Raw genomic sequence first — 14,233 nt, 5'->3', positions numbered from 1 at the left:
TCCAGCACATTTTTTTTTTTTTTACAACTGATTCCATGGTCAGTGGAAGAATAGCAGAGATGAAGATAAAATTTTCACATTTCCATCTAGCGTTCTCTATTCAGGTCATTAATTTCATAAAATATCATTACTTCTTGAAAGAAAGAATCTTGCTATCTCACTATAAATCCCAAATCTTAATTCTAAAGATGGAATTATTGGAATTATAATTAAACGTAGTATTCTTGCTTAGAGCAAATTGTAGCATTCTTGCTTAGAGCAGACTGTGAGTTTTAGGGTCTGGTCTTGATCATAATAAATCTTACATAGAGTAATTTAAACTTCACCCTTCCCTAGCTCTGGAGCCCTCTAATGATTTGCGAGCACCTAATTAAATAGCAAATACAAAGCATTGTCTGTGACCAGTACAGATCTTTGGAGAGCTAAAACAACTTGACCTCAGGGCTCAGCTTGGTTAATAGAGGTCTTTGCACTGAGGCCATCCCTGTTAGGAGGATCTCTTTCCTGTGCCAGGGGATTTGAATGCACTTCTGACCTTTTCAACTTCTTGTGTTGGTATCTGGCCAAACAGTTTAGCCCATCTTTGGTGCTCATTGCTTAGAACTTCAGAAAAGACAGATCCAATAGTGTATATTGTTTCTGAGCAGATGGTCCTTTTGAATTTCTTTCTCTGCCTCTCTCTGCTCTTGAATATATTTAATATTCAGCTCTGGGGGTGGGGAAATCACCACCAGCCTATATTTATTGGTGTTGTTATGTATTCATGATATTTTAAACCACACATCACTGATAGCTTGATTCATTTTTGTAGCTGTCTTTCAAATAGACATTTTTCATGATCACAGCTATAAAAAAAATGTAACTTTGGCATAGAGTGAGTATAGATTTCTTCTGGGTCTTTATTCCTGGGTGTACCTTCTTTGACCTGCCCCACCTTCTTCAGACCTGCCCCACCTGATCTTTAATATTGTTAAGTTCTTTTAATTAAAAATAAACTAATGAGAAACTGCAATGACATATTCCTGCCATTAGTCATCATATATGTGACAAGATTGTATGTCAAAACAGCTACTGAAATGGAGCTACTTGCCATCTTTCATACTGCCCAAGAGGTTGGAATCAGGGTGAAATCCAGCAGTTTCTGTCAGGTTCTGGAGAACCGGTAGCGGAAATTTTGAATAGTTCGGAGAACTGGCAAATGCCACCTCTGGCTGGCCCCAGAGTGGGGAGGGAATGGGGATTTTGCAGTATCCTTCCCCTGGAGTGGGGTGGGAATGGAGATTTTGCAGTATCCTTCCCCTGCCACGCCCACCAAGCCACACCATGCCCACCAAGCCACGCCCACAGAACCGGTAGTAAAAAAATTTGGATTTCACCACTGGTTGGAACTATTCCTGGGATAGTAACTAATACTATGTCACATATCTGTGCTACATTTGGGCCTTCTATTGTATTACCTGGAACAATCTGAGTGTACGCATTTTGTGAGGGAAAGGCAGATTCAGTCTCCATATATTATTCGTTTTGGGAGGTCATTATCTGGCCCTCTGATGCCTCCAACATGTAATAGTAAGGGTTATAACCAGGGGTGGTATATTCACTTACCTTCCCTACCCGTTTGCAAATATGTGTGCGCACACACACTTGCTCCGCTCGCACGTGCCATCTTCTGTGCATGCGCAGAGCCTTGAAAATGTGGAAAAATGGGCCGTCATGACGTCCACACGGGTCGGCGGGGCATCCCGCAGTCGCCCCTACTGGTTCGCTCAAACTGGATAAAACAGGCTGAATACCACCACTGGTTATAACTGTAAATAAACTTTCCTATGAAGTATTTTTGAGGAAAGTTTATTTACAGTTATAACCAGTTATAACTGTAAATAAACTTTCCTCAAAAATACTTCATAGGAGGACATTAAAGAATCCACCTGATGCAACATCCTTTTACCCAGTAGCCAATGAGATGCTTACAAAAAGCACCTGACAAAAGATGAAAACAGTGGTTATCTTGCATTGATGTTCCCTAGTACTTGCTATTGAGAATCATGATGTCTCTGAGCTGAATGATACCAAATAGCCATTGAGGTTAATGACCACTAATAATGCCTACTATTGTCTAATAGTAGGCAATAAAGAAAGGTAGTACATTCATTACATTCAGATCTTGCAGAGGTATCAACTTAATGTTTATTATAATAGCATTTGCAGGCCTATAACGGTATACAGTTATAGTTGTATAAGTCAGTTATCAATTTCTTTTGTGTGGGGCTCAACATTTTAAATACACCCATTTTATTTTAAAAAATAGCTAGAAAATTTTATAAACAAACAAAGGTTTTTTCTACACCCTAATATTTTTTTACGCACCATATTTTGCACAGATCACTTTCTAGGGCACCTGCAAAAAACAACAACAACAACAGGTATTATTTATTTCATTGTCTTTTAGGAAAAGGGGATAAACTTGACTCATATAGAATCCAGACCTTCCCGGCTGAATAAAGATGAATATGAATTTTTCATTAATTTGGAGAGCAAGAATATTTCTGCCCTTCCAGATATCATCAAGACCTTGAGAGATGACATCAGAGCAAATGTCCATGAACTTTCACGTGAAAAGAGGAAAGATGCAGGTAAGAGAAAAGGTTTCAGCATAACCAATTTTTGTAAAAGGAAGCTTTCTCTGGTTTTACCAAGGGATGTCCAAGAATTTTAGTTGGCTTGCATTTGTAAGATCTGCCAGCCTGATTCATGTTTTTCAGACAAAGAAATGATGGAGGATACATTTTCGCTTTTAATCTTTTGTGATATTCCTTTGTGATATCCTGAAATGTGCATACTGCAAATAAACATGTTAAAATGCATATTCGGATGAGTTATTTAGAAAAAAAAACCATTTTAGTTATTAAAATATATTAACAATGATTACATTCTGTCCTGCTGACTGATACAGAAACAATATCAAACAGATTCATGAATGATTGCAAACAAGACAGATATAGACACAAAAGATCAATTGGTCCTGATTTCTAGTACCAATTACACTTATTTTTTTATTGGCCGGGCTATTGGTTATCATTTTATCCCAGTTATTTTATCCAGACAACTTATTACATGCCACATTCATAAGAAGAAAACATAAAAAGTCAAAGATGTGTATAACTTCCTAATTCTAATAGGTCCGAGTCAAAGAATTAGAATAAGATTACATTCATGCACATAATTATTCATCTATGACTTACCTGTATTCACTAGATAGAATCTAGAAGAAAATATAGTCAGAGGGACTTACATGTTTAGTAAGCATTTGTTTCATGTACATTCATCCAAATCTTCTGATCATGGTTTCTTTAGATGGCAGGTGTGATCCTAATAGGATTTCAGGAAAGGTTGGTTTAAAATGCTTTAGGTCTGCTGTGTCTTTTTCCTTCCTGGGAGCAACATGAAAGGGGAATAATATCTTCCTGAAATGAATCCTTATAATCTTCTTATCCTCTCTTTTGTGTCCTACCCATGACATTGTAAAGGGAAAAAAGGAAAGGAACATGACAGGCAAAATGTTATGGCTTGTCAGGGAGCCACAATAAGTTAAAATTGAAAGTTTAATTACTTTTGGAGGCTAAAGGAATATCTTGGGTCTTCCCTCTTTATCATAATTCTGGCATAAAGAATAAGGAAGGAAAGAAAAAAGGGGGAGGGTTCTACTAGGAGGCAATTATGCAACTCATCTTAGTATGATCCATTGAAATAAGTTAATTGTATTTTCAGATAAGTCTGTTAAGATGAAACAGCATTGTGGGCAGATCAATATCATGATTTAAAACAACAGTAGCAACAACAAAAATACCCAGGATATGCTACCCGGGGGGATATACATGGTCCACTTTTCTGCAGTCCTTGAACTCATAGTGTCACAATCCACCCAACAGATCAGGATGGTCTATAAAACCAACATATAAAAGTATTGAGTTTTGTTTATTTGTTGATTTTATAGGTTATCCCGATCTATTGGGTGGCCAGATACACAGCTGTACTTTTTTGAAATCCCTCCCTCCCCCACAAATAGAACAACATCTGCATATAGAACAACATATGCCTCCGATTTTATGGAACAGTCTTATGAACTTATGAACTCTGAAAATGCAAAAAGAGGCAAAAACTATTACTGCTCCAGTGATATTACTGGATCATCCTTAGGTCCTTTGTAGCCTTTGGAGGTTAGGATTAGTATTTAAGAAATACTAACAAATGTGTGTGTACATAGACACATCCTCACCGGACTACACAGAAGTGTACAACCCTGATTTAATACATGGTAATGTTACAGTCAAAGCTGAGGTTCACACAGATAAAGGCACAGTGGGTCTGACAATCCAGAAGGAATATTCTTTTCTGTTTCTAATCCTTGTGTACCACTAACAAAAAACTTCCAATCCACAGAGTAAGACCATTCAAATGATTTGCTAATAGCCAGCTTGATCAATATGTTTCAGGGGTGAAATCTACTTACCTTCCCAACCGGTTCGGAAGTCCATGCGGGGACCAGTGGTGGGTTGCTCCTGGTTCGGCCCAGTTCAGCCGAGCCAGTAGTGGTGACGATGTGACATGACCGAACCAGTTCTCTTTGACTGGGAGCTGGGCCCTCCCCCCCACCCCTGCTTTATTCCTACCTTTATTTCTTGTTTTTTAGCCCAGCTGATAGGTGCGGCAGAGTGAATTGCCGCACTTCAGCTGGCTAGAAACCTAACATGCTTGCGTGGAGCAGCGATCGCGCGCAAAGCGCATGTGCAAAGAGAACCGGTGGTAACACTGGTTGGAACCTACCACTGGCGGGGACCCTCTGCACATGCGCAAACCTTTCTGTGCATGCACAGGGGGTAAAAAACTGGTTACCTCATGGTTAAAACCAGGAAGTAACGATGACTGGGCGGGTAGGTGGATTGCGCTGCCATCGCTACTGGTTCTCTAAACCACCAACAACCATTGCTACCGGTTCGGCCGAACCGATCTGAACTGGGAGCATTTCACCCCTGATATGTTTCCAGATCTAAAGATCTGTTGATGTATATATAGATGTCTGTAAACACATTCTACTAGGTTTGTACATATTTGTCTCTCTCTCTGTGTGGTCTACATTCATAAATGTATAATCAGAGACTAAATTTAAATGAATAAGCATATATTTGTGAAACTGGAATGATTTTCATTAAAAAATGAACAGCATGCAATAAACACACACACATACCAGTAAATAGAACTGGGTAATGGCCCAGGTTTGAACTATTTTAGCCCAATTGGCTTCTGATGGCAAGACAGCAACTACACAAGAGCTAGGCGGATGGTGAAATACATGCAGCCTTGGTGACAAATTGATAGTGATGGAGTAGGGTATCTTGCCCATCACTAAGAACATGGAACATAATCTAAGGAATATCATAGAGTTGTTAACATTTGTTTGTGGTACACTTTCCTCAATCACACAGCAGGGAAGATTTTCCCACCCACCTGCTTTTAAGAGAACTGTCTGTTTATAAACCAGAAATCTATCTCTATTATGACCAGAATATTTACACCCACATTTAACATTTGAGTATTCACACTTCGGCTGAGTTTGTGTCACACTCTACAGTGAGATTGAGATAGATCTGAGTAGGTGTGCTGTAAGAATGAAGCCATTAACAGCTCAAAGGAGACTTTATTTTACTACAGTACAAAACAAAGCACCAGCTTCAAGTATGAATTGCCCCATCTAATCATTTTTTGATCTTAAAAATGGTTCAGGGCTTTGCAAAACCTCAGAGACATTTTTAGAGAACTAAAATGATGAGACTGAAAAAAGTCAGAAGAAAGCTATGCATCAGACAGATCCTTCCACGTTAAAGGGAATATTTATTTATTTACATTTAGTATAGTTGCCTACTCTAGAAGGCTTGGAGCTAAGTTATCTTCTAATGAAAAGGACTTTTGTGGTTTGCCAGGTTAACCAGGTTTTGTTGTAACGATGCCCATAACAATTTCTCAAAACCCTAAATTTGCCAACTGGCTCCAAAAGTTTCAGAACATCTATAGTAAATTATGGTTGATCACGGAGTTCTGGTCTAGCTGCATAGTTGACCATCAAACTGCTCTTAAGGGTTCAAATGAATTGTCATGAAGACACAATGTAGTGCTTTCAATGTGCTTAGATCCCTTGGAGTCCTGAACGAAATAATTAAATATGATTCAGTTTCAGTCAGAAAACAGAAATAATTTATTGCAGTTTGGAGACAAGCTGGAAGCTGAGGGTCTGTAGAAGCCTTGTTAGCTTGGGGCCCTGGGGCTCACCAGAACAGTTGGCCATGTTTAAAGAAGGCTCCAACCTGAACTGAAAATGGCAATAAATATTGAACTCCTGTCATTGATCCCCCCTCCCCAAAATGGACAAAGTTCTGGAGAATCTCTGAATCTCTTTGGTTTCCTTGCTCTCATATAAATAGCTGATTAGCATCCCATTAAGCATCTGACCTCTAGCAAATTGGTCACCACTTGGGTGTCCACAGCAGGACCATAAAATGCTGCTATTCCTCCTGCAGACAAATCAATATTTATTACTAAACAACTTGCATGGGCCCTACAGAGGTCCATGGAGGGTCAGTGTTGAAACTGCTGGGCATTCATTAACAGCCTCAGGAAAGAAACAGCATGTTCTAAAATGTTCTATTTTTAAAGGGCTCCTTCATGTGTTTGTATGGGATAAAATAATATAAATTAAACTGGGGTTAGCTCTTTCTCTCTGCCTCTCTCTCTGCCTCTCTCTCTCTCTCTCTCTCTCTTTGTGTGTGTGTGTGTGTGTGTGTGTGTGTGTGTGTGTGTGTGTGTGTCAGTGGTGGGTTCCTCCCAGTTCGGCCCAGTTCTCCCGAGCCAGTAGCGGTGATGCTATGACGCTGCCCCCTGCCCCCTGTGCCCCCCCACCCCCGTCCACTCCCCTCGCGTTATTCTTACCTTTTATTTGGCCGCACCCCCAATCTATTGCTGCCTCCTGAGTCCCAGCTGATGGCTAGAGGGAAAAAAACTGTTTAAACTCTTGCCACGGGGCTTCAAAGGGCCTCCCTACAGCTGATCAGTATTAAAAAAAACAAATGAGTAGACCAGTGCCTGCAAAAATACATAAATAGATCAGTGCCTGCAAAAATAAATGGGTAGATCGGTTCAGCTCTGCAAGCAGTTAAAAGCCTGGTAGACCAGTACCTCTGCTAAATCCTAAATAATTGTCACATAACCATCAAGCCATGTCCACAAAATAAGCCACGCTCACAGAACCGGTAGTAAAAAAATTTAGAACCCACCCCTGGTGTGTGTGTGTATCTGCTGGGTGTTATATTTTATCTCTTTCTTAACTTTGAGTCAATCTTGACTATCTTGACTACTGTAGATAGACTGTCCCTGCAGGATTTTTGGTAACATTTCAGAAGTGGCTTGTCGCTGCTTTCTTCTAAGGATTGAGAGAAAATGACTGGCTCATAGTCACCCAGATTGCTTCATGCCTAAAGCAGGACTAGAACTCCCTCTCTCCTAGTTTCTAGCCTGTTGCCTTAACCACTACATCAAACTGGCTGTCATCTTCCATAAATGTTGCACTATAAACCCAACCATTCCAAACCAATGTTCTTGTAATTGTACAATGACAGTGAAGGAGCTACAGTTTAACATATCTGGGGAGAACCAGGATGAGGAAAGATGATGGACATTTATGCACATCCTGATTTTCTGAAATACAGTCTCAGGATAGAATCAGAATAGTAAATCTAAGTATGAAAATAACCAAAAACTACAATGGAGGTAATGACAATATTCCAGGGAAAGGTTAAAAATGTATTTAAATAACATTATAAAAAGCCAAACATTTAGGGGGGAAAGTTCAGGGGTGGGTTCTACTTACCTTTACTACCGGTTCGCATTGGGGCCGTGCATGCTCTTCTGCGCATGTGCAGAGGCGTTTTGATGGCGTCCGGGTCAGTGGGTGGAGCCTCCCACCGGTTTTACTACCAGTTCTATAGAACCGATGCAAACTGGGGGCAACCCACCACTGGGAAAGTTATATGTCCTATCTAATGCCTAGGAATTTGTAGAAAGGTCTAAAGAAGGATATTCATTGGCTATATGCAACCTGCTTTTTGACTGGGCGTGGGCAAGCTCATGAAGGATCAGACCAGAGGTGGGGAATTATGGCTCTTTTATGACTTGTGGACTTCAACTCCCAGAATTCCTGAGCCAGGCATGCTGACTCAGGAATTCTGGGAGTTGAAGTTCACAAGTCCCACCCCCGGATTAAACCATAATTACCATCCTTGATGGCTATAAACCAGTGCCTTGAAATTAGAGTTATTGGGAAATAAATAACAAAGCACAATATTGTGCTTGCTGTTATGGGCTTTCTATAGGCACTTTTTTGACTATTGTAGGAAACAATGCTACTTTGGAGAGTTTTTTGATCTGACTAACCAGACTGCTTTTTATTGAAACAACCCTGTCAAAGTTATCTGCAAAATTTGAATTTTCTTTATTCTCAATAGGATCTACTTTAAATTTAAAATATTATGCAAAACAAAGAAATTTAAAACTTTCTAAAAATGCTCTTTGGAGGGAATCTGGCCTCTTCTTATAACTGTGCCTCTTCCTAGGATACCTACATTTGAGCAGGACTTTTTCCCTCAAAGACCCAATCAGGGTTCTTAGTCAACAAGTTGGTTCCTTATATGAATATGATGCTATTAAACATGTCACTATTAATTACAACAATGTGAGTAGGATTGCATGAATGCAATAGGTAAAAAAGAATTTTAAAGATGAAATAAGGTGTTTTGTTTTTTTTTAGATCTGTGTGTAAATTTTTAGAATTTGAGTCAAGAAATTAACTCTCAAAGTCCTGAATGGCTTAAGTTACATAACTGTGGGGCTTAGAAGCATCCAGTTTCATAAGAGAAACCTCAGTGTTTGAGAGTGTTACTGTGGGTGAGGATCATAACAGACATGGATCCGACTGGGTGTCTTGCTTCAATTATTTTGTTAAAAAACCTTCAGGGCACAATTATTTCTCCAAAGAGTTTGGAGGTCTTTAAAATCCAGGTTTTCATGCACAAATAGGCTCAAACCTATAATATTTGCTATTGCTGCCATCTAGTGGCTCAAAAAAACCCCCCACCCCAGTAGTGTTTATTTAAATTGTGACTAACTTTCAGAAGGATGTCCTGAGTTCTGCAAATAAAAAAGAAATAAAATTGACTTACTACCAGTATGTGAAAAATGAACATAGTTCAGAGATGGCTTATGTTCCTTACTAAGATCGTGGTTCAGTAATCACACCAAACATTCAAAGCATAACACAAAATGGATATTATATATACAACATAGACTGTTATTTTAATATTCTGTAATGCAGGGGTCCTCAATCCCCAGGCTGTGGTCCATTACCTGGCCATGGCCTGGTTGGAACCAGGCTATGCAGCAAGGGTGGGTTCTACTTACCTTTACTACCAGTTTGCAACAGGGCCGCACGCACGCTCTTCTGCACAAGCACATGTGCAGAAGTGTTTCGATGATGTCAGGGTCAGTGGGTGGAGCCTCCCACCGGTTTTATTACCGGTTCTATAGAACCGGTGCGAACCGGGGGCAACCCACCACTGCTGTGCAGATGGCGGGTGAGCACGGGCACATGTGTGAAAGCTTCTCTTGAGCGAGCACAAGATGGCTGCCGCTCGAGCGCAAAGCTTCGCTTGCATGAGTGGCAATGACTCAGCACGAATCTTCCCTCACATAAGTGGCAGTGGATTGTTCTGATGTGCGACGCTCCCTTTGTGCAAGCAGTGGCAACTTGCACTTGCCTGCGAAGCTCCCCTTACACAAGCGGAGGTGGCTTGTGTTCCGCGTGAAACTTCCCTTACCCGAGCGGTGGCTGCTAACACTCACACACAAAGCTCCCTTTGTGAGAGCAGCGGATGCATGTGCCCACTGCTCACACAGAATTGCTCACATGGGCCCCACCTACCATTCACAAGGAACTATCCCCTCTCTCCTCCCTGCTGGGCCTCCAAGCCACAAAGGTCCATGGAAAAGAGCCTTGGTGGTGCAGCAGACTAAAGTGCTGTTAAGTAGCACTTAAGTAGCACTTAGCTGCCAGCTGCCTGCAATTACTGAGAGTTCAAATCTCACCAGGCTCAAGGTTGACTCAGCCTTCCATCCTTCCAAGGTAGGTAAAATGAGGACCTGGATTGTGGGGGCAATAAACTGACTTTGTATAAAAAAGAACACCGCTTAGGGGGTGCCAAAAGCCCTACTAAGCAGGTATATATGATGTAAGGTCCACGGAAGTCAATTTGTGACTGAAACTGTGAAAATTTGTAGCTGAAACAACTGAATCAGGTAGCGCATTCCAGACTTTGACAAGTCTATTACAGAAATCATATTTTTTACAGTCAAGTTTTCTTCTGTTACTCATTGCTTGTTTGGTACTCAGCTAGAACTTGTCATTTTCGGCTGCCTTGTGACTTACTACATTATTCCTTATGGGGAAAATTTGTTTAATATTCACTGTTTTTGGTACTCATCGCTCCTCCTGGAACCAATTAACAATGAGTACAGAAGGACCAGTATATATTAAATTATCTATTATTTATATTTTGGTGTAAATTTCAAGCAAAGGCTGAATAAAATAACACGAATATAACTTCATATTCCATATGCTCTTATGAAGTAGCAAGGAACTAATCATAACTGATGCTTCTTTTCTGCCTTCTAGTTCCATGGTTCCCAAGATCTATTCAAGAACTGGACAGATTTGCAAATCAGATCCTCAGCTATGGAGCAGAACTGGATGCTGACCATCCTGTAAGAAAGGACAAAACTTTGTTAAAGACAAAACAACAACAACAACAACAACAATCCATTCCCTTTTAAAGAAAAAAAAATCTGTTTCTAAACTCATATGTAATTTTACATTTTAAAATGGAAGCATCACTCAGATTTTACCATTCTAGAATTGAGGATTTTGGGAACTGAGCCCAAAACAACATTTTGAGGATGGTTGCCATAAGACAGACAAAAGCCTGAATTATGATCTTCATTTGTGGCTATTGGCATGAAGTGTCATCCTTGTGAAGTTAGGGGCATATTTAAAAGAAATAGTCAGAATCGTATAAATAGGGAATTTCTTATAATCTGAATGGCGCAGATGAAAACGTGCATAGATAACTAAACAAAAAAAATCTATGTTTCCAAGAATGTATTTCTTACTAATTTACTATTCTGTAGATCTGTCATCAATCCCTAACATAGTGAGGTATAATAACTATAACTTTCAGAATTACTCATTATGCAGTGTCACCATTTAAAGAACTCTAGGTAAAAATATCCACATTGGAGGAGGGGGAAAATTCTATTGTAGCTCAACAGTGCCATCTAGGGTTTGTGAGATTGAGAAACATCGCAAAAACTTTACTCTGGATTTTTTTTTTTTTAAACTGTGAATTCAGAGTAATTAAGAGTGGTGGATCTAGTTTTTGTGTATCTGATTAGTTACACTGCTGATATTAGAATTCATGCTATCACTTCATTGGGAAAAAAATGAGGGGCATTTTTTAATTGACTTCAGGCTCCTATAATTAAGCAAAGATAATTAAGCTCTGAATGCGGGAAATATCTTAATGGGAGATCAAATAAACTCCCGTATTGCAAAGAATCTTGCATATTGTCGTCTACTGAAATACTCAGTAGACAACAAGCAACACATAGAGTTGTTATATCTCTGTGAACGATGTGATATCTTCTTTATTCTGCCTTCTTTTCTTCTCCATTTTAACTCTTCCTCTAAATAATTCCTTTTTTAAAATTCTAAATATTTGGTTCCAGTATTTTTCAGAGTATTGATAAATTATGTATTTTGGGATTTCTAGTAAAAATCCAAAATAATGACTGGTGTGTGTGTGTGTGAGAGAGAGAGAGGAGGAAAAATTTTAAAGCAACGATCAGCTTGTGGTGATTTTAACATTTTTTAGGTGCTAGGTAGGGAGATGTTCACAACACTTTGTGAACACAATAAAATTTTGGATGAATGACCACATAATTGCTTACCACTGATCAAGGAAAACAACATTCTGTATCTTTCTGATGTCAGAAGATGTAGTGTAGCCAGTAATTATCACTATTAATTTAACTGAAGCTGGGTACTTGTAAATAAATTATACAGAACGCAGCAAAAAGTACTGCTATTACACTAATTGAGGAAGAGTGATTAGCCTTTCACTAGCTCACTAGTTTAATCTAAAATGAATAATGCACCCCATATAATTATTTGGCACACACAATATTTGGTCGAATCCTAGAACAAAATAAGGTGAATGGGGGTCATTGTACTGAAGAACAAGTGAATAATATTATAGATACAGAAGCACAGTAACCAAAGGCAAGATGAAACTATTAACAAAAGATAATGCATCCAAATGAAGGACTCGTCTCAAATCCAACTCCTAGAAACAGTTAATCAATGGCCCTTTTCTTGTAGGGTTTGCTGTTGTTTGGAATAGGGAAACAAAGGTACATCTAGATATTTCCAATAATAAGTCAAACTGGAAGTATTATCTGAAATTTCTTCAGTATATCTACTGTATATTAAATTTGCTACCGTCCACTTAGATCTTAGCTTCATCTTGGACAATCTGCCCTATGTAAGATTAGTGAAGCTATCAGATCCTAGTATATAATTATGCTATCACCCAACTGTTTAACAGTACAGCGATTGCTAAGGTGTCATAGAATCATAGGACTGGAAGTGACCTTGGAGGTTTTCTAACCCAATTCCCTGCCCATTCCAGACAAATCTTTTCTTGAAAAACTCCAGCAAAGGAGAATCCATAATTCTGGTAGGCAAGCTGTTCCGTTAGTTAATAGTTCTCACTGTCAGGAATTTGTCATTAGTTCCAGGTTGGTTGTCTCCAGTGGTGGGATCCTACCGGTTTAACAACCAGTTTGGTGATCGCGCGCTTTGTGCACACGCACAATTGAACAAAAAATCACCTTCAGCGTTAGTGCTGGGGAATTAAAACAGCTGAGGCACAGCAATCCGCTCTGCCGTGCTAATCAGCTGTGAAGATATAGGTAAGTAAAGCTCAGGGGTGGGTGGGTGGGGCCAGATGATCGTCGGAGCAAACCAGTTCACTCCCAGCTGATTGTCGGAGCTACCGGTTCACCTGAAATGATCCGAACTGGTAGAAACCCACCCTGGATGTCTCTTTAATGAGTTTCCACCCATTGCTTCTTGACATATCCTCAGGCGCTTTGGACAATAAGTCAATCCCCTCATCTCTGTGATAGCCCCTCAAGTACTGGAAACCAGCTATCATGTATATTCCTAAAACTTCTCTATCTTGGAACAGACATATATAGTTCCCTTAACTCAGAGATCTTCAAACTTGGCAGCTTTAAGACTTGTGGACTTCAACTCCCAGAATTCTCCAGCCTTTGTTGCTCTTCTCTGTACTCTTTTAGTGTCTCAGTATCTTTTTTGTATCATAGAACTAGATGAAATATTCCAAGCATTGGCCTCATTAGTGCAGTATAGAATGGCACTATCACTTCTTGTGATCCTGATGCTATTCTTCTATTGAGGAAGTCATTTCTAATACAACTGCACTGGTTTCCATTTTTTATCTGGAACCAATGCTTTGTTTTGGACATTGAAAATTGTATATCTTCTTGACTTTGAATAACGGGAAGTTCCCTTACATATTTTCCAAAGTCTTATCTGCCAGTGATATCTCCCTTTTTAATTTCCTTTTTTTTAAAATTAAAGAAAGGCATGGGGTCTGCTAAGAAAAGCAGGATTTTAAAATAGGCAGGTTGATTGACAGTTATCACAGTATTTCTCTCTTTTGATACAATTTATCATCATCATCATCATCACAATTATTGTATTTAATTATGATGTGCTGTCATTTTATATGAATTGTTTTTATTTTCATTTTTAGATAATTAAACAGCAGGCATTTTCCTTCCAGCCATTTGTCTATAGTATTGTTGGAAGAAATGTCCATCTGGGTTCAGTTCCAAGTGGGAAGAAAGGCACTGGAAACATGGAGACTGCTTGGAAAGATGGTTTAATGGTGGACAGGACCACATGTTTTTTTTGGGTCCTGTATTCTGATTGGTTGTCAGACTCCTATGGGGCCATGCTGGGGTAACTTTGTAGTGTCTTGAGTCCCAA

General features: G+C 39.4%; 1 protein-coding gene across 1 annotated transcript in view; it reads left to right on the top strand.

Moving 5' to 3' along the window:
• PAH (phenylalanine hydroxylase) overlaps positions 1-14,233 on the top strand; it is a 41,693-nt gene that overhangs the window by 12,755 nt on the left and 14,705 nt on the right. Inside the window, exons 3-4 of the mRNA XM_034403042.3 lie at positions 2,450-2,633; positions 10,775-10,863. Coding sequence (XP_034258933.1) covers positions 2,450-2,633; positions 10,775-10,863 — 273 coding nt within the window. The remainder of the gene's footprint in view (positions 1-2,449; positions 2,634-10,774; positions 10,864-14,233) is intronic.

This window comes from Pantherophis guttatus, chromosome 7 (assembly GCF_059756535.1).
Source record: "Pantherophis guttatus breed Tessera chromosome 7, ASM5975653v1, whole genome shotgun sequence".
Taxonomy (NCBI): Eukaryota; Metazoa; Chordata; class Lepidosauria; order Squamata; family Colubridae; genus Pantherophis; species Pantherophis guttatus.
The sequence above is the reverse complement of the archived record's forward strand: the minus strand, read 5'-3'. Positions and strand labels throughout refer to the sequence as shown.